Below are 20,157 nucleotides of genomic sequence, written 5' to 3'. Positions count from 1 at the left end.
CATGTAGGCTTGGGCTGAATTTACTCTGTGGTCCCACTGAGCTCGGACATCTGTAATTCTGAGCTCAGGGCTGGTTCTTCAGAGAAAGACAACCACAAGCAGTGGTGTGGGCAGCTGCAGGGCCTAGTGGCCGAAGCACAAGGAAGCACTGAAGGGGGGATTCACTCTGATTCCCAGGGAGGGGGTGGTCAGGGGGCTTAGATTTCTGTGAAGGTAAGGTTGTGGATTACAAACTAGCAAGCTCATGGAATGACTGACCTTTGAGTACATTTTCTTTCAGGATAATGTGTACAAACAGGAAGGTTTTGCCTAAAAATCCACATTTCCCGCCTCACTGAGAAAAACTTTTAAATGAGGTCACATAGGGCAATTCTTTGTGTGGCCACTGTCCCTTTTATATATGGCACGGGCTCTCTAGACCTTCCTATCTCTGAATCCCCTGACACCTATTGCCTTCACTCACTTATGTGGCTTGCCTGGCCTAGGTGCCAGAAATGGAAGGATACTTCTGAGGGTGTCCTTGAGGTATTACAATAAAACGGACTTGGCAGCGGGCCATAAACTAGGAATCTAAGGGCCAGATGAGAGTCTATGGTACCCCCACATCCAATGCCAACTGTTCCTGCAGTTTCAGGGGTTTCAAGTTGATCTCAGTGGGGAGAAGAAGCCCTGAAGGGTGTATAGGGCTTTTGTCTCCCTTCCAGAGCCTTTGGTGTCTCCTGAGTCACCTAGGAGTAACTCTCTGGACTTTGGGCTGCAGGCAGACATCTGTCCTAGTGGACATTGGTGCCAGCTTCTGGAGTTCCTTTTGTCACCCGTGCTGGTCCAGCCTCTGGCACCCTAGAATTCTGCCTTAAGAGTCACTGGCAGGATTGCAAGTAGCCCCTTGAGTCAGGGAGTTGGTAGGTAGGAAGGAAGGGGGAAGGTAGCAAGGAAACACTTGCTGAGACTCTTGGCTCTTCCCTATAGATTGAAGAAATTGTGGAGGGGATTGTGGGACGGCTCAACTTACAGCTGGAGCCCAACACGAAGGAGGAGACAATGCGGGCCATGTGCTTGCTGGCTGGCAACAACACCCACAGGGTTGTGCCCATGCTGCTCAACAAGACCCTGCCTTGGGACAGGTACCCCTCTCATGGCCCGGGAACACAGTCTCCAGCCCAGTACACCCTCCCCTGCCTCAGCCCAAGCCCAGCCCAAAAATCAATGCATTGGGATGCTTTCTCTTTAACACCAATCACACTTCCTGTCTGCGTTCTCTGGCCAAGTCTAGACCCTGAGAACTGGCCCTTCAAAGGCCCAAGACCAGACTAATCCTAGGAGCTTGGTCACCAGGGCCTGTGACATAGCTGCCCCTGGGTCCCGCAGAACCAATCTGGCCCTTTGGAAGGCATTTGGCACCCGGCGAGAGACCACAATCAGCGTCCTGCAGCTGCTCATAGGCATCCTGGAAAAGCTCCACTCCAGAGAGGAATCTAGGGAGATGGCCTTCCAGCCTGTGGCGGTCAGCATGGGAGCAGGGGAGCCGAGGACTTCCTGTTCTGGGACTTGGGGGCAGAGCTGAAGGTCAAGAGCTGCAGGGTGGGAGCAGGTGTTAGAGGAGCAGTCACTAATACTGTACATTCGATTTACACTTGTACCTCCTCTTGGTACCTGTATATCTAAGAACTGCATGTTGCAGAGAGAGCAGGGATTGATCCCATTTTATGGACAAGGAAACTGATGTTTAAAGCTAAGCAGCTTTCTCTGTCTCCTGATTTTGGGGCTGGTACTCCTTTTCCCAGGGGCTGGGGTGTGGCATGGGGGTTAGAGGCAGAAGAGGTTTGGTTACCAGGGATGGACAAAGTATTCCCCAAATCCTTTTCTCCTAAAAATGTTAGAGTTGCTTCCAATTTTGTTTTTGATGTCAAGAGAGTGAAGAGAAAGCAGATTGCCTGTGTATGGCCCCCTTATTTTCCTAGGGAAGAGTGGTGGGCTTTCAGTTCTTAGATGCTTCTTATAAGCCTGAGTTAGAGTGAGCTGTGCCCTTTGGGCAGTGATAGGGAGGGCAGGGTGTGGGACTCAGTGTGTGGGGCTGTGGGACCATTTTATGTCTTCATCCACCATCTGCCAGGTGACATGTGCTTTGTGTGAGATGCTGTCAGGGTCCCTGTGCCAGGAGGCTGTCCAGGAGCTCTACCCCCGGCTGTTGCTGGCTATACTGCATCATCTCTACTGGGTGATTGAACAAAATGTCCCCCAGAAGATGGTGGTCTACAACAGGGAGGAGGGCCCAGGCCGCAAAAGCAAGCCCTTTGATCCTACTAGGTAAGCCCAACAGCCTTGTGACGGTCAGCTGGGACTAGTCCATTCCAGAGGGCCCTGGACAACTGGATGCTGGCCCCCTAGGAATGCCAAGGAAGAGAACAGAAGAGCGGAGACAGAACACGGGTGTGCATACTGTGGTCACATGTGCTAGAATATTCTCACATATTTTCAAGCTTCTCATTTATCATCTTCTTGTATGCATTCTTCAGCTGATTCACTCAGTAGTTCATGCCCATATTCATAACTGCCCATGAAGAGATTCAACTAGATGGTAGGTGGTAGGGCAAGCCCGCATCTTTGTCATTCTCTCCATGCTGTTGTGGCATTTGAATCTGCCTTTGACTTGGCTTTGTCACTAGCTTTGCTGTCTTGCACAAGTCACAACTGGGAATTCTGTTTTCGCATCTCAAAAATGGGGGCTGGACTCCTAAATATGTGGTTGTCATGCTTTTTTTTTTTTCTTTTAAACCTCAGGACATTCTATCCATATGGAATCTTATATAAAATGAGAACAAATAAAACCAAAACCAAATAAAACCACATACTGATTAGGTGGGTGTGGAGTTGAAGAGATATCCTAACCCCATTCTGTGCCCCAGAGAGCAGAATTGGAAAACCATAGCACTCAGATATCTCTCTAGTCTCTTTCATAGGACTCTGTGGTTAGATGAGGGCCAGAGTTGAGGGAGTGGATGGGCATTTGGAAATGGCTTTCATAGAGCCATTGATTCTTGTCAGCAGGAAAGGAAAACCCAGCTCCCCAAGCAGGAAACTGTCTCCTGGTTTGCAAGCACAGGATGCAGACCGGGGCATAATGCCTTGTTCATCCTTCTCTCCCTTTCTTTTCACACACCCAATGGTGGTGACCTTCAGTTGTGCCTTGGAGGTAGTGAAGCTGGTGTTCGTGGCAGCTGCATATGAAGGAGTGGTGGTCTATGCAAATCAGCATCACTGCTGGGACCTTCTGTCCAGCCCCAAGTTTTACTACATAGGGATCATGGACCTGACAAGGTGAGGCTATTTCCCCAGTAACCCTAGTACTGCTCTAGTGCCAGCCTTTAGTGGCCCCTTCCCCACCTCCCAATCCTTTGGTCTCCTGCCTTCGTGTCTTCCCTGTTCCATGCATGCTGGTCCCTTGCCACCTGCCCCCCCCCCCCCAGCAACTCTTGGCTTCCTGTGTCCCACCCCAGTGGCATTGTGAAGAACTGTGAACCTGCCATCCTGCATCGAATCCTCAACCTCATCAGGAACATCCTCTATAGCTCCAACTATCACAGGAGGATTCTGGCCAGGACTTTCTATGCACAGGTGAAGCGTGGGGAAAGGTCCACAGCCTGAGCCATTCATATCCTGGGCTGAGGAACATTTAACGGAAATGTTAAATAACTAGCCCCAGAAAGAGAAAGGATAATCTTAAGTCATTTAAAGTGGGGTCCCTTCTCTGGCACTTCAGGTGCCTGGTTAAAGGAGGCAGGAAAGCCTGAGGAGGGGGCCAGCGGCTTGTGCTCCAGAATGATCCATGGATCCTAGCACTTGACTCAAACTTCAAACCTTTTCAGCATTATCCTCTACCTCCTAAACTTAGTCTCCACCCCGTGTATACAGATCTACCACTGTGCTCAACTGGACACACACATTACCTGAGTATGGGATCTAAGGGAGGACTGAGGGAGTACTGGGTACTTATAACCTTTTCTCCATCCATAGCTGTGTCTCTTCATACCCACAGCTGCTCTGGCACCGATCAGTGGCTCAGACTGTGGGGCAAGACTTTTTGGGCAATCTAATCAAGTGGACCAACGAGCCCAACATCATTATGAAAGAAGTTGGGCTCCGTGGAATCAGTAACCTCGCATTGCACCCAGGACAAGTAAGAGTGGGGAGGACCAAATGGGAATCGAGTGCTACTCCCTGAAGAATTGGGCTTACCTCTTGGTTCTCTTAGTTACCCAGGGCATAGTACATTCCCCAACCTCTCATCCAAGGACAGCACAACATCCAGTTTGTAGACTTACATAGACTGGCCATCAGACCTCCTAAACCCTGTGAACACCAGCCTTCTACTTCCTGGGCACATCTGGCCCTCAGATTCCCCATGTCTGTTCCTCTTAGGCACTGTTTTCTAAAAATCCTGTCCCTAGGGTGTTGCAGGATCCTCAGGTGGTGAGTGATCTCTGCCTTCTTCCAAATAGTCAGAATCTCTGAAGAGCCAGGTTCCATTCTTGCGAGACTTCCTGAAGAATGAGGCACGAGTGACAATGCAGGCAGTAAAGAGCCTACGGAACATCATCTGCTTTGGGAAGCAACAGAACACCAAGGTGGTATTTTGCAGCATCTCCAAGCAGCTGCGTCCACTCATCAATGATGTACGGGCCAAAGTTCCTAGGATCAGTTGGAAACAGTATGGGCTGGGACTGAGGATGAGCCCTGGAAACTGAGCGGAGGGTACTGGGGCAGGGCTGTGGGACTGTGGCAGAAGGCTGAAGTCACCAAGGGGTAGCAAAAAGGATACTTGGCTACCTGAAGCCATGCATAGGGTTGTCCCCAGTGCATTCTCCATTACAGACAGACCTAGCACACAGTTATCTACCCATTCTCTCACCAGGAGCCACTGAAGGAAAAAAAAAATGGCACCCTGCTATGAAATTGGTTCTGGAGTGAAGTCGGGGAGACAAGTCACAACTTTACCCTTCTCCCAGATAACACAGGAACCCTAGAATGCTAGGAACCTTGTCAAAAGGACTCAAAGGCTCAGGAATCTGAACTGCCTACACCAATACCAATCCATTTCACATCTCAGCCTGGGACCTGGACTGTTGTCTGTCCTGTAGTTCAGTTTTCAAAGTCTATGGTATGTGGTTTAGGGTCAGATCTATGCATGGAGTGAATACAGGAGTTCATAAACAACTTTATAGGGTCACTCTCCCTAGCTCCTCCCTCTCTGTGACCTCTCTGGTTTTACAGTTCTTTGGGGCTCCCTTTTTCCAGTTGTCTCACAAGAAAGCTGGTACTTTAGTTACTCTGCAGTGCCAGGCACCTCTATGTGCCCACAACGGGGCCAAGTGGCATGATGGCAGAGGAAATAAAGCAATGGGGGCTTATCCATCCTCTTGGGGTCTCAGCTCCTTCAGATGGAGAGTAAGCTTCCCCTCCCTCAGAGTTTTGGCTCCTATAGACTCCCATGGGGCTTGTTTTGGAACTGTGACATGAGAGAATCAAGGGAAGAAAAAGAAACTTCGTGCATTAAGTAGAGGGCTTCTCTTGGAGCTGTCTGCCCAGGGTGCTTGCTTCCCAGTTTCTGGTTTCCTTGTGGGCCAGCCAGGGAGACCAGCTGGTATGAACAGATGTGCCCCTCAGCTATTGAGACTGGTGGCATCCTCCTACCCCCACAGTAGCTGGAGCATCAGGAACCTCTTCATCTTTGGCTTCTGGGAATCTCTCTTACTTCCTTAAAGCTTAGCTATACATTAAAAAATTTAGGGGGGGGGTAGGGGCACCTGGGTGGCTCAGTCAGTTGAGCGTCTGACTTCAGCTCAGGTCATGATCTCGCAGTTCCTGAGTTCGAGCCCCGCGTTGGGCTCTGTGCTGACAGCTCAGAGCCTGGAGCCTGCTTCGAATTCTGGGTCTCCCTCTCTCTCTGCCCCTCCCCCACTCATGCGCGCGCGCGCGCTCTCTCTCTCTCTCTCTGAAAAAATAAATAAACATTAAAAAAATTTTTTTTTAAATTTAGGGGTATTTATTATCTAGCATTTAAAGGCATTTATAGTGGTAAAGTTATCAGGTTATCTTTTCTCCCATATTGCTAGAATGGAAAGTTGAGATTTATGGTCTAATCAAGAAATAGTAAACGGTTATCATGTACACAATGACAATCTGCCAGAATGAAAAGAACACTGACCCTCGGGTCATAGGATCTGGGTTCCTGGTGCTGCTTTTATGATTCACCTAGCCAGAGGAACTTAGGTAAATCTCTGTTGTTTTACCATTTGTAAAATTTTCTTCTATTATTTTGTTGCTATATCCTCTTTTTTTCTCTTCTTTTTGTTCTGTCCTTTGCAATTTCTTTAGATTTATTCTCCGTGTTTCTTCATTTTTCTTTCATATTTCCCATCTCTTTGTCCACCTTGGAAGAATTTCTGGGCTGATTCTCCTCTTACTAACTCACACTTTAGCTGTGGTTATTCTGCTATCCAACCCACCTATTGAATTTTTATTTAATATTTTTTTATGAAGCAGGTCCTTCCTCTTTATTTTTCTCTTCTAGTTGATGGTGTGGTATCTGAATAGCTATTACATTGTTCTATAGAGACACTACCTTACTTTTGCCTGTATTTATTTATTTACTCATTTATTTATAATTTCAAAGTTTATTTACTCATTTATTTATAATTTCAAACTATCTATAGATAGATATAGATAGATATTACAAAATCTTCTGGATGATTCTATTATACTGTCTCTAAGGTTTTGTTTACATTGTATTATTTATTTATTTATTATTTATTTTAACGTTTATTTATTTTTGAGACAGAGAGAGACAGAGCATGAACGGGGGAGGAGCAGAGAGAGAGGGAGACACAGAATCTGAAACAGGCTCCAGGCTCTGAGCAGTCAGCACAGAGCCCGACGTGGGGCTCGAACTCACGGACAGTGAAATCGTGACCTGAGCCGAAGTCGGACGCCCAACCAACTGAGCCACCAAGGCGCCCCTACATTGTATTATTAATTGTATCCTCGGGTGGTGCAGGTTTTTGTTTGTTTCTCTTGTGGTCCTGGTTTTCGTGAACATTTGGTGAGTCTTGGTGGTGAGTTCTGGAAAGTTTACACTACTGACTCTTGGCCAGCCCTCTGTGAAAGTAATACCTATGACTGCAGCCTGGCTTCAGTAACTGTGGGACGTGTCCAGGGATATGTGGCCAGTAGGATGCACCAATAGCCAGTCTTTGACTGTGGGATTCCCTGTTCTTCCTGGGTGTTGCCAGACTCGCAGGGCCCCATCCCCTCTCTCTGGTCGAGATAGCATACTCCCTGCTCTGTGGGGGTGGTATGTCTCCCTCCTGCTTGCTATTTAGCAAGGAGGATACTGGGAGGGCAGCACGGAAGGAGACACTGTGCTGTGCCCCTGGACTACCCCTCTCCAAATGACCACCCTGTCAGTTGCCCAGCATCCGCTTCTGCTCCTCACATTCAGAGCTGTTAAGCTTGGAGCATTCCCAGAACATGCCCACCTCCTCCAGCAGTCTGTTCTTGCCCACACTTCGGGCTGTGGTTTCAACTTTAATTCCAATCCTGTCTGCTGTGTGTATTTCAGGGACATTCTAGTCCTCTGTCAGGGAGGATCCCATCTACTATTTCAGAACCATTATGGATTTAAAGAGACATGTCTCTACTATTTCTTTCAGGGATTTGGGGCAGGAAGGGATAAGTGAAGCAGTACTCAATCACTGATCTTGAGCCAAACTGCCTGTGATACTTTTTAGTTAAAGTACTAACACTGAATCATCTGTTTTGTTATTATGTTCACTGTGCAAAAAATAACAACATGTATATCTATTTTGTTAAAATGTCTGCTTCCCAAACCCTACAAGTTCAGGGACTATCTGTTTTGTCCCACCACATCTCTGTTATTTGGTGCTATGCCTAGCTCCTGAGAGCTACCCAATAAGCATTTGTTCAATTAACATAGAATATACTCTTGAAAGTGTACAGTTTAGCTGTTTATGACCGTTGTTAATTAGTACAAGCTAATATCGATTTAAACAATTTTATTCACAGTATAACTAGGATAGCTATAGGTATTTTTAAAAATTTGGCTAAAATTTTAGCCAAATCCTTAGCTAAATCCTTAGAAGAGAAATTAAGCTGTCATTGTGACCCAGGGCAGAACTGAAACTATGATCTTGGCTTCTCTAAGCCTGTGCCTTAACAGAGGGACTTACTAGCTCTGGACTCTAAGAGAATTACTCAGATACACAAACCGTGTTGCCTTTACATGGTAAACACAGTGCCATCAGGGTACTTTGGACGTGGAAATGAGATGTGGGAGTAGGGAGCCAGGCCAGGCAGGGCCAGAGGGAAAGCACAGCCGCCCATCTCCGTTTTGCTCTTCGTGGCAGGAGAGGGACCTGGTGAAGATCTCGGCCACCTCTGCCCTGGGCCACATGCTGCATCGAGTTCACAAATTCAAGCCGGGAGCCATCACCCGAAGAGAGATCTACAGTTTTCTAGTCCCGCTGCTGCTTAGCATTCAGGATAATAACACCGAGGTAGTCAAGGTACTGGCGACCTTTGTCCTGGCAGATTCCCACCCCTCCTTTTTTTGTTAGAGCAGAGCCCCCTTCCCTTTGACTCTATTTCATGAGCCCAGCCTTGGCTGTACATTTCCTGTCCACATCTTTGGTGTCATCCTCGGGGCTGGCTCTGAGCACTTTCACCCTCTCTTTTGGGTGCTATTGATCTCATCCTGATATGGTTCTGTTCCCTGAAGCTATTTATGTCCCATGTCCTGAACAAGGTCCCACGTTTTACCGGATTCCAGCTCCAAACCCTCAACTGAGCCCCCTGGGGGCTACCTTCATGGTCTTCCACTTAGCCTCCTGCCCTGGCTCCACAGAGCCATAGGAGTGAGGCTTTGGGGATCCCCTTCTCTCCATCCCATAGGCCTGTGGAGGGGCCCTGACTGAGTGGACTAAGGTGATTGGCTGGTCATCACTCACACAGACATTCCAGCACACCACCCTCAGTGATCACATCCAGGTATTGGAAGAAACGTGCAAGTACCTGGTGAGTGAGGGTCTCTGAGAAGCCAGGCCACAATACTCATGTCAGGAACCCAAAGGCAGGCTAAGAGGCTAAGGAGGGGAGGGCTGACAGAAGATACATTCTTTCTTCCTCAATTCTCATTCTTCACCATCAGCAAAATCTGAGAACACACATTTGGGAGGCCAGTCCTTGGTTCTTCATATTTGATTCTCTTAGCATCCCAGTGTCTGCTTTCAGAGGCTAGGGAGGTCATGTGAGGGTAGTAGATGGCAATGGGGCAGAGGTTTTCTGGTGACACTTGGCAGGAAGAGATACAGGCAGGAGTCATCAGGGCTTTAGTGGTCATGGTGTTAGGGTCTGTGGCTCCTACGAAGTCAAGAATAGGGATGAGGTCAGGAATCCTTGTTGAAAAGTAAATATTTAAGGGCTAAGCAAGTAGATTAGGAATTAACATCAGTAATTTTAATATTATGGACTTGGGTTCTTATTGCCTTACACAGGTAGACCACTTTAGGTTTACAAAGCACTTTTATATCAATTATCCCACTGGAGCCTTGCAATTCTGGGAAGGATGGGCAGGTCTTATATATCCACTCTTAAAGATCAGAAAACTGAAGCCAGTTTGCATTCCCACCAAGAGGGTTCCCGTTTCTCTACATCCTCACCAGCATCTGTTGTTTCCTGAGTTAATTTTAGCCACTCTGACTGGCGTGAGGTGGTATCTCAATGTGGTTTTGATTTGTATTTCCCTGATGATGAGTGATGTTGCAGCCACTTTGGAAAACAGTGTGGAGATTCCTCAAAAAGTTAAAAATAGATCTACCCTATGACCCAGCAATAGCACTGCTAGGAATTTACCTAAGGGATACAGGAGTGGTGATGCATAGGGGCACATGTACCCCAATGTTTATAGCAGCATTTTCAACAATAGCCAAATCATGGAAAAAGCCCAAATGTCCATCAACTGATGAATGGATAAAGAAGATGGGGTATAATACAATGGAATACTACTTGGCAATGAGAAAGAATGAAATCGGGCCATTTGCAACAACATGGATGGAACTGGAGGGTATTATGCTAAGTGAAATAAGTTAGAGAAAGACAGATACCATATGTTTTCATTCATATGTGGAACTTGAGAAACTTAACAGAAGACCATGGGGGAAGGGAAGGGGAAAAAATAGTTTAAAACAGAGGGAGGGAGGCAAACCATAAGAGACTCTTAAATACAGAGGACAAACTGAGAGTTGATGGGGGGGTGGGGAAGAGGGGAAAGTTGGTGATGGGCATTTTGGAGGGCACTTGTTGGGATGAGCACTGGGTGTTGTATGTAAGGGATGAATCACGGGAATCTACCCCCAAAACCAAGAGCACACTACACACTGTACGTTAGCCAACTGGCCAACAAATTCTATTAAAAAAAAAAAAAAAAAGAAAAGAAAACTGGAGCCAGTGTCAGAGTCAGTATTCAGCCCTGGGTCTCCTGGCTCCACACCAGTTGTGTTTCCCCTTATCATGTTGGTGTGAAGCAGCAAAATCCTCTTTATGAACTTCCTGCTAAGTCTGCCCTGTCACTGGGGTAGGGATCTCTGAGGTTCCAGATTGAAGCTCTTTCAGCTGACTGAAGACAGAACAGTGCTGCTTGTGGACAGGGTGAGGGGGGTGAGGGGACCTCTAGTAGTGCTCCCAGGCGCCGCCCCCCCCCCAGCTCCTGGTCAGCACTACCCCTCTTTGGCTCCGCAGGTGGGCACAAAAAAAATACAGCTTGTGGGGGAGTTTCTGTCCCAGAGCTTCGACTTCCTGACGAGCCCTCAGTCCTTCCTACGGGAAGCTGCCATCAACTTCATAGGTAAGATGCTTCCTCCTGGCAGCTTTTCCCTCTTGTCTTCAGCAAGGGACCCTCCTTGACCTTCCACAAGGGCTAAGCCAGAACCATGGTACTGTGAAACAGGTCACTTCCTTTCCTAGCTCTGACCTGATTAGAGAGGCTATCCTGTGACCCAGGCTCAAAGTCCATGTTAGAGGGGTACCTGGGTGGCTCAGTCAGTTGAGCATCCGAATCTTGATTTGGGCTCAGGCCCTGATCTCACTCTTTGTGAGATAGAGCCTCATGTTGGCTCTGTACTGACAGAACAGAACCTGCTTGGGATTCTCTCTCTCCCTCTCTCTCTTCCTCTCCACAGTTCACCGGCTCTCTCTCTCTCAAAATAAATAAATAAATAAGCATGAAAAGAAATCCATGTTAGAAAGGCTGGAGGAAGAAGAGAAGGCTCTGTGCCTTTGCCCCACTCTGTGTGGGTCCACTCACACTGACTGCACTCTGCTTTGTGGGGAAAAGAACCATACATGTTTGAAAAGGAAACAAGTATTGCTTCCACTGGAACCCCATGGATTTTCAAAAATATTTTTGTTTCAAATTATAATAGCAGTACAGTGTGTGTTTGTGTTAGAAAACTTAAAAAAATTCAGATTGGCAAAAAAGAAGAAGATAAATAATGCCAGAAATTCTACCATTTGGATTTAACCACTGCTAACATTCTAGAATTTTCCCCTAAGAATATACTACACACACACACACACACACACACACACACACACACACACACATAGCCATTTTAAAAACCATGAAGTTTGGTATACTGTTTTTTCCCTTGCCTATCACAAATACATGCCATTACATACCCTTCAACGTTTTTTTTAAATCACTGCATAATATTAATTCCATTTTACAGGTAGATTTATGAAACTATTTAACCAGTTCTTATTTTTGAATATTGAGACTGTGTCATCTTTTGTTTTTTATAAGCAGAGAGACAGTGCTTAAATCTCTACATGCCATCATGATTATTTTAAGATAAATTTCTTCAAAAAATTTTTCTTCTTAATGTTTGTTTTTGAGAGAGAGAAAGCACGAGCAGGTGAGGGGCAGGAAGAAAGAGAGGGAGACACAGAATCTGAAGCAGGCTTCAGGCTCTGAGCTGTCAGCACAGAGCAGGACACGGGGCTCAAACCCAAGAAGTGTGAGATCATGATCGGAGCTGAAGTTGGATGCTCAATGGACTGAGCCGTCCAGGCGCCCCAAGATAAATTTCTTAATAAGTAGAATTGCTTGGCCCAAAGGGTAGGCACAATTTTAAGGATTTTGGTGCTTAAACTGCCGTCTAAAAAGTTGCAATCATTTCCCATTGTTACCAGTACTGCATGTATGTATCCATGTTGCAGATATTTGCTAACCCTGGGTAGTACTTTAACGTTCATTACCAATTTGATAGGTGAAAAGAGTAGCTTGCTGTTGTTCTGATTAATATTTTTTTTTTACCAGTAGTGAGATTAAACATTTTTCCCATGTTTACTGACAATGCATATTTTATTTTTGCAGATTAGTTAGTTGCCTCATGCCCTTTGTTCATTTTCCAATTGGTGTGGGAACCCCATGGAGTTTGACACCCTGGATTCATGCCCTACTTGTCATCTGCCAACAACATTTTCCTGGGTCACAGCTGCTCTGAGCATTGCTCTTTCACTAGAATACTGACACGTGGGCCACAGGGAATCTTGGAGAAACATTTCTTGCTAGAACTGGTTTACACACTTCCTTGTTCGCTAGAGGGGGGGAAAGGGTGGCCCAAAGGTCTGGAATTCTGAAAGGACTTTACATCTGTCCTATCCTTAGGATTAACAATTAAGAGGTTAACCATGAAACGAATTCACGAGGATGATGTGGAGCTGTTACAGAATGGTGAGTCCGGGCCTTGTACCTGGGTTCTGGGTACCACAAGGCATGGGGCAAGACAGAAAGGGGAATCCCTTAAGGACATGTTTTGTTACTTTAAATAAAGTATGTCTTTACCACTATAAATGTTATATGGACAAGGAGAAAATGGGGAGAAGTAGGAGGAAGAAAACAAGTTATCCATTGTGTTGCTGCTTAGAGAAAAACAAGGCTAACCAAAATGTTCTAGTCCCTCAAAATTTATCATGTGCTGTCAGTTGCTGATGCTACAGTGGTGTTCAAGGGAGACACCCCCTGTCCCCTAAAGAACTTGCAGTTTTGTGCTCTTTTTTATTGCAGTAAAAATATTTTAAAGTTAATTTTTATTTACAGAAGAAATGCATGAATGTAGTCTGTTTGCAAAAAAAAAAAAGGGAACATTATTGATAAGGGTAAAGTTCTTTTTTGGGGGGTAAAGTTCTATTCACCCTCAAGTCTGGCTCCTCTACCCTCTTCCCCTGTTTGTTATGTAGTCTTGTATGCTTTTGCTGTGTACACATAGAATATATATGTTATGTAACATATAATATATACTGTAATATATTATAGGATATACAATGTTATATATATGCATACATACATATATGCATATATATATATAACTTTCTGCAACAGATATATGTGTGTGTGTGTGTGTGTGTGTGTGTGTATGTGTGTGTGTGTGTATATGTGTATACACATATGTCTCCTTGTATACAGGTGTAAGTGTTTCTCTGGGCTGGATACCAGAGAGTAGGCTTTTATCATGCATATTGAGCTTAACAGGGTTTAGAGTAAAACATTTTAACCTTCCTTCCTGTGTTGACATGAGTTCCAATTACCACCCCTCCCAATTTACAGGCTTTTGTTATTGAATATTTTAGTTCCTTTTTTTTATAACCCAGAACTTAGATACTATGATTCTTGTTGTTACATTATACAAACAGCGAGGGCTTACTGCAGCGTTATATGCTCTCCATTCCTTTCTCTATCTCTAACCATCCTTCATTTTTTTTCATCCTGAAGTACACTTTTTAGAAGTTTCTTTAGTGCTAGTATCTTGATGTTATGCTCTCTTGGATTTTGCTTGTTTGTAATGACTTTTTCTTATCACCATTCTTGCAAGGTAGCTTTACTAGTGGCACAATTCTTTTTTTTTAATTAACGATTTTATTTTTTAAAAGTAATCTCTATATCCAATGTGCGACTCGAACCCACAACCCGGAGATCAAGAGCCACATACTCCCCTGATTTAGCCAGCCAGGTGCCCCTAATAGTGACACAATTCGAGACCAACAGTTTATTTCTCAGCACTTTGAAGATATACTACTGTCTTCTGGCTTTCTTTGCTGCTAAAAGGAGCCTGCTGTCATTAATTTTTGTTCCTTTGCAGGTTAATCTATCCCTTTTCTCCAGCTAATTTAAGATTTTTCTTTTAGTTTTTAGCATAGCAAATAGGGGACCTGAGTGGCTCTGTTGGTTAAGCATCTGACTTTGGCTTAGGTCATAATCTCACAGTTTGTGAGTTTGAACCCTGCATGGAGCCGGCTTTTGATCCTCTGTCCCCCTCTCTCTCTCTGCCCTTTCCCCACCTGCTCTCTCAAAAATAGCTAAACATTAAAAAAAAATCTAGCAAATAGTATAATAAACCCTCCAACCCTGTCCCCCAGCTTCAACAAGTATCAACTCATGGTTACCTTGTTTCCTCTGTTTCTCTACCTACACCCCTCCCTGCCAGCTTATTCTGAGCCAAACCTCAGACTTCATATTATTCATCTATAAATATTTTAGTATATATTTCTAAATGATACTCTTTTAAAAATTAAAACATTAAACAACTGTTTTAATAATAGACATGTTTTGGAGTAGAATGCAAATTATACATGAATTTTTAAGATAAAGAGGTTCTAAAGATTTGTGGAGTATATGAGATTTGAGGTAATTCATCCAGACCCTTGAGGCTACGCATTTATTCTCTTCTGCCTCTGAAGTTAGGGGTACTTCAGAGAAGTGTTTCCTAGTCCCAGTCTCTAACCCTCCTAATTTCAGAGGCTGAGTCATTTGTCCACGATCATAGAAGTGAATTACTGGGAGAGCCAGAGCTAGAATTTCCAATTCAGGGAACTTTTTTTTTTTAAGTTTATTTATTTATTTATTTATTTTGAGAGAGAGAAATGGAGGGGTAGAGAGAGAAGGAGAGTGAGAGAGAATCTGAAGCAGGCTTCACGCTGTCAGCATGGAGCTCCATGCAGGGCTCAATCCCGTGAGCTGTGAGATCATGACCTGAGCCGAAGTCAGACGCTTAACTGACTGAGCCACCCAGGTGCCTCCAAATTCAGGGACCTTTGCACTAATGAATGCTCACTCCATTGTCCTTTAATTTCATCAAAGTCCTGAAAAAGAGGGAACAGGAGTTGGGGTGTGGAGGAAGAAGAGCTGAGATTCCCAACGTATATCAGAAGAGAAATTTTACCTCCCCTGCAAAATCCTTTGGTCCCTAAAATAGCCAAACAGCTATACCTATGTTTGCTATAGGAGGTACTTCTGCACTTGCTCTCAATTAAATTAGTTTCTTAATTATTAAAGACCTGCTGTCTACCAGGTATTCTTCTAAGCCCTGGGAAATTGCAGCGAACAAAACTGATGTCCCCACCCTGCTACAGCACTCCTTCCAGTGGGGTAGGGGAGAAGCCCTAACCAAGTACATATGTGTTAGATAGGCACTATGGAGAAGGTGAGGCAGGACCAGGGATCCAAGGGTCAGAGGGCGGGGCAGGGGTGCCCCCACCGATAAGAGGCATTGGAGCGGAGACCTGGAGGAAGTGAGGGAGTGAACCATCTGAGTAGCTGAGGGAAGAGCACCTGGCATGTTCAAGGAGGAACAAGAAGTCAGCGCGTTCATGTGGAGTGAGCAAAAGGAAGAACAGGAGATGAGCTCAGAGAACAGCAGTGGGGCCAGAATCCTGCCAGCCTTTTTGGCCATGGTAAGGATTTAGGACTTTGCTGTGGGTGGTAGGGATACTTCAGGAAACACAGTTCTCAACTCCTCCAAGGTGGGGGGTGGGGTGGGAAGGATTCAGGGTGCTTGTGCTAAGTGGTGCCTGTGTGATTCATTCCAGTGCCAAATGGAAATGATGCTTGAATTCTTCCATGCCATAGTTTGCTTCCTTTGATGCAGAGACAAGATGGAGAGAATGTTGGCTTTTACAGCCCTGCCCCTGTGTGTGGGTCCTTGTGTACACAAGAGTGGGTGTGCGTGTCAGAACGGCCTGACACGAGTGCCACAGCTTTGCTGTTGTCACTGTTCTAGTGCTGCACATGCTTGTCCTCAGGGACCTGCCTTCTGGTTGGACCCCACTTACCTTCCTGGGACCTGCTTCGAGCTAATACTCTGGATATGCTGCTTTTAAAGGGCTGGTGGCTATGGGGTGCCGGGGTGGCTCAGTCGGTTAAGCGTCTGATTTCAGCTCAGGTCATGGTCTCACAGTTCATGGGTTCAAGCCCTGTGTCGGGCTCTGTGCTGACAGCTCAGAGCCTGGAGCCTGCTTCTGATTCTATGCCTCCCTCTCTCTCTGCCCCTCCCCTGCTTGCACTCTGTCTCTTTCTGTCTCTCAAAAATAAATAAATGTAAAAGATAAATAAATAAATAAATAAAGGGATGGTGGCTCATCTTTCAGAGGAAATGCCTAGCAGGCACTGCAGAAAGACAAGTTTTTGTTTCCTTTCTGGCTTATTCACTGCTCTTTATCTAGAGAGTAAAAAGTGGTGAGGTAAATGAGTTTTAAGGGTCTTTTCTTCCAAGTCAATGTGTAATGAAAAACACAGGCTCCAATGTCGGCTAGCCCAGTTTCAAATACTGGCTCTCTTGATAACGAGCCGTGTGAATTTGAGCAATTTACTGTCTCTGTGCCTCAGTTTCTTCATCAGTATCGTGAGGATAATAGTGCTGATCTTAAACATTGTTTAAGTATCAGATACAGATGCATGTAAAGACCTGTGCTTTGCTGGGCACAGACGTGTCCCACAGAACCTTTGGGTTGAGTTGGCTTAGTCTTCTGGACCGAGGCCAGGCAGGGTGCCAGAAGCAGCTGGCAGAGAGGGTGCTCAGAGTTCTGGTCAAGGAAGAATGAGTTTGTTAGCTGCTGTTAAGAGTAGCCATGCCTTCTCCTGTGCCCCAGTGACCAGGTAGCAGCATCTGTCCCATTAGGGCTCTAACCCTGGCTTCTGACCCTAATGTTTTGTACCTCTATTGCCTTCTCCTCATTTTTTTTTTACAACTGAGGTCTCTACTGGGTAGTAGAGCCCTATTCCCAGTGACTGGAGCATGTCAGGGAAGGTACACCTAGAATGAATACCCTAGACTCCTCAGCATACCAGAGAACTGCCTTCCTCATCCCAGCGAGCCTCTCAGAAAGACTGCCTAAATGATGTAGACAGGAGGGACTTTTTTCCCCAACAAAAGTAATTCCGGTTACGTTTACACCCATATCTAGTGCCTAACAAACCTTGTGATCATGAGATGGCTCTTCACAGGATTTATGTATTTACTGTGTAGCTTGAGCCCAGTTCTTCCGCCTGTGCTAAGTACAAATGAGAACAACATGAAGCAGACTTTGATGGGCTTGAAGGCCCTTTTGAGCCAACACCTGTCCTATTCTCTTTATTCTTTGCATGCTAAGTAATTTCCAGTCTCCATCCCTCTGTTCCCACCTGGATCTAAGCCCCCCTGTAGGGCATTCCCTAACTGGACCATTTTAACAACCCCCACCCCTGTCTCTTCTCTACACAGAAGCCAGATTCTCTTTGAAACATGTACATTGAATCATGTTGCCCCTTGCTTAAAACCCTTCAGTGGCTTTCCATTGTTCTTCAGGTGGAAGTCTGGTCCCTTACCTTTGGCCACGAGGCCCTGACTGATCTGGTTTCTGACTGTCTCTCCACCCTTAGCCTATAGCACCATCCCCCCCCCCCCCCCCACTAGAAGGTGCAGCTACACTGGCTACTTTCTACATTGTGAATAGAAGCCCCCATCCCAACCTTCAACCTTCGGGAGTGCTTCTGCCCTTTCTCTTCATGTAGCTTCTTACTTCTCAGCTCAAATGTTGCCTTCTCAGAGAGGCATTCCCTGACTGGCCTATCTAAAGAGCTCCTTCCCAGGTATTCACTGCCATTACTCTGTTAAATTCCCTTCCTCATACTTCATTTACATTTGCTTGTTTGTTTTGTCTTTCCTCCACTAGAATGTTAAGTTCTTGAGGGTGGGGAATCTTTCTTGTTCACCACTGTATCCCTAGCACCTGAGTGGATAGTAAGCGCTCAGTAACAGCTGTTGAAAGAATTAATAGTTATTGTTTATAACAGTGAAAAATTGCAAATGACCTAATTATTCACTAATAGAGAGTTCATCAAAGAAATTATGATAGAATCATGTGATTGGATATTACGGTGTATAGCAGAATATTTTGTGGGAAGAAAAAAATGTAAATCATATTTTTGTAAAAAGAAGTGTCCATATTCGGTATTTAAAAAAATACTACTGGCGTGACTGGCTGGCTTAGCACAGCGTGCAACTCTTGATCTCGTGGTCATAAGTGTGAGCCCCATGTTGGGCACAGAGATTACTTAAAAAATATATACTGCAAAGATAGGAACAAAAATATTAACAGTCTTATCTCTGGGTGAGGGGTGAGTGATTTTTCTTTCTTTCCTTTAAAAAAATGATTTCTATTTAAACATTTTTTCTACAGTAAAAGAAGTATTACTTTTACAGTGACAAAAATTATTCTAAATGAAGTTATAGAATAATAACCTGGCATGTGGGGTGGAAAAAAATGGCATCCTTGGAGATTGAGAATCTGAGGTGACCTCCTTTCTGGTTTCAGCTATTGGAAGTCTGAGGAATGATCCTGTGGAATCTATCCGGTCTTTGGTCACTACTACCCTGAAAAACCTTGATGAATATCTTAATCCCGAGTCTATCTCTGCTTCCAGGATGAGCCAGCTGAGCAATAACATCTTCAAGGTCACTGGCATGAAAACCTCAGAAAGAAAGAAGCGACTGTTTAAGACTGTCAAACGGGAAAGAGATGATGATGACAATCAGAAAAAGAATATCTGGAATTGGCTTCGAGGCCCTCTAAATTCCTTGTGCAACTGGCACAATAGGAGGGTGAAAACTACTCCACTCATAATAGGCAATTCAGATAAATAATCAATATGGTCACAGGTCCCAACATCTGAAAGTCCACCTACAGAAGCTGGGCCTGCCCCTAAATAAGTTGCACCTAATTGCTCTGGGACTGAAGCCTTTTCCATTTGTTGTCCAGATAAGCAGTACTTTGATTCACAGTAGCTCTCCTACCTTTTTCCAACTGGATGGGCTACCTGGGATTAAACCCAAGGAGGCGGTTTTGATCCTAGAAGGCACAGTATGTGTCTCTCCCTAGGGGATTGTTGGCTATCAGCATATACATTTGTCAATAAAACTTATTTTCTCATCCTAAGACAAGGTGACTTTCATCCTAGTTTTGGGGGATTGGGGATAAACCTGAGTGACAGGGACAGCTTTGTATCTCCTTCAACCTTCAGGTAAAATTCCAAATGACGAGAGTGAAGAGGAGTAGGATGGTGGAACAGCACACCCCCTGGTTTCTGATCCTTTGCCCCCCACCGCCTCACACCTTGGATGAAATTCCCAGGCCTGACACACTTATATGGGCACATTCAGATTTCAGGTTGGAACAGAAAAAGGTAGGCTGTGGGTGTAAGCAGTGGAGTGGCAGTAACACCAGCCCCATCTCTCTCACTTAAAAAAGCACATCAGATTGCAACAGAGTAAGTGACATTCTTGTGGGGATAAGTTTGAGTCCATTCTAATTTGTTTTTAAAAATCACTCTAGGGGTGCCTGGCTGGCTCAGTTGAAAGAGCATGTGACTCTTGACCTTGGAGTTGTGAATTCAAGCCCCATGTAGGGTGAAGAGATTACTTAAATTAAAACACACACACACACACACACTTGGGGTGCCTGAGTGGCTCAGTCACTTAAACATCTGGCTCTTGATTTGGGCTCAGGTCATGATCTCACAGTTTCATGGGTTCGAGCCCTGCATCGGGCTATGTGCTGACAGTGCAGATCCTGCTTGGGATTCTCTCTATCCTTCTCTCTCTCTACCTCTCTCCTGCTCATGCTCTTTCTCTCTCTCAAAATAAGTTAACTTAGAAAACAACACTTAAAAATCACTCTAAAACTCAGACTTGAATCCTTGCTCCCTCTCCCACATAACCATTATTAGTGACTAGTTCTTTTATCCTACCTCAGAGCTCTGCACTTCACTGC

At 45.2% G+C, this 20,157-nt stretch overlaps 1 protein-coding gene across 1 annotated transcript in view; it reads left to right on the top strand.

Moving 5' to 3' along the window:
• LOC124502354 (maestro heat-like repeat-containing protein family member 1) overlaps window positions 1–19,288 on the top strand; it is a 76,465-nt gene extending 57,177 nt beyond the window's left edge. Inside the window, exons 29-40 of the mRNA XM_047066978.1 lie at window positions 970–1,124; window positions 1,369–1,504; window positions 2,114–2,307; window positions 3,181–3,318; window positions 3,498–3,615; window positions 4,037–4,177; window positions 4,500–4,673; window positions 8,424–8,582; window positions 8,968–9,090; window positions 10,813–10,918; window positions 12,743–12,808; window positions 18,703–19,288. Of these exons, the coding sequence (XP_046922934.1) occupies window positions 970–1,124; window positions 1,369–1,504; window positions 2,114–2,307; window positions 3,181–3,318; window positions 3,498–3,615; window positions 4,037–4,177; window positions 4,500–4,673; window positions 8,424–8,582; window positions 8,968–9,090; window positions 10,813–10,918; window positions 12,743–12,808; window positions 18,703–19,031 (1,839 nt within the window). The 3' untranslated portion in view covers window positions 19,032–19,288. The remainder of the gene's footprint in view (window positions 1–969; window positions 1,125–1,368; window positions 1,505–2,113; window positions 2,308–3,180; window positions 3,319–3,497; window positions 3,616–4,036; window positions 4,178–4,499; window positions 4,674–8,423; window positions 8,583–8,967; window positions 9,091–10,812; window positions 10,919–12,742; window positions 12,809–18,702) is intronic.
• The last annotated feature ends 869 nt before the right edge of the window (window positions 19,289–20,157 follow it).

The sequence above is a fragment of the Lynx rufus genome, unplaced genomic scaffold, assembly GCF_022079265.1.
Source record: "Lynx rufus isolate CCGP_SWC_20201006 ecotype Redwood Valley unplaced genomic scaffold, mLynRuf1.p SCAF_7, whole genome shotgun sequence".
Classification (NCBI taxonomy): Eukaryota; Metazoa; Chordata; class Mammalia; order Carnivora; family Felidae; genus Lynx; species Lynx rufus.
This window is presented reverse-complemented; position numbering and strand designations above follow the sequence as displayed.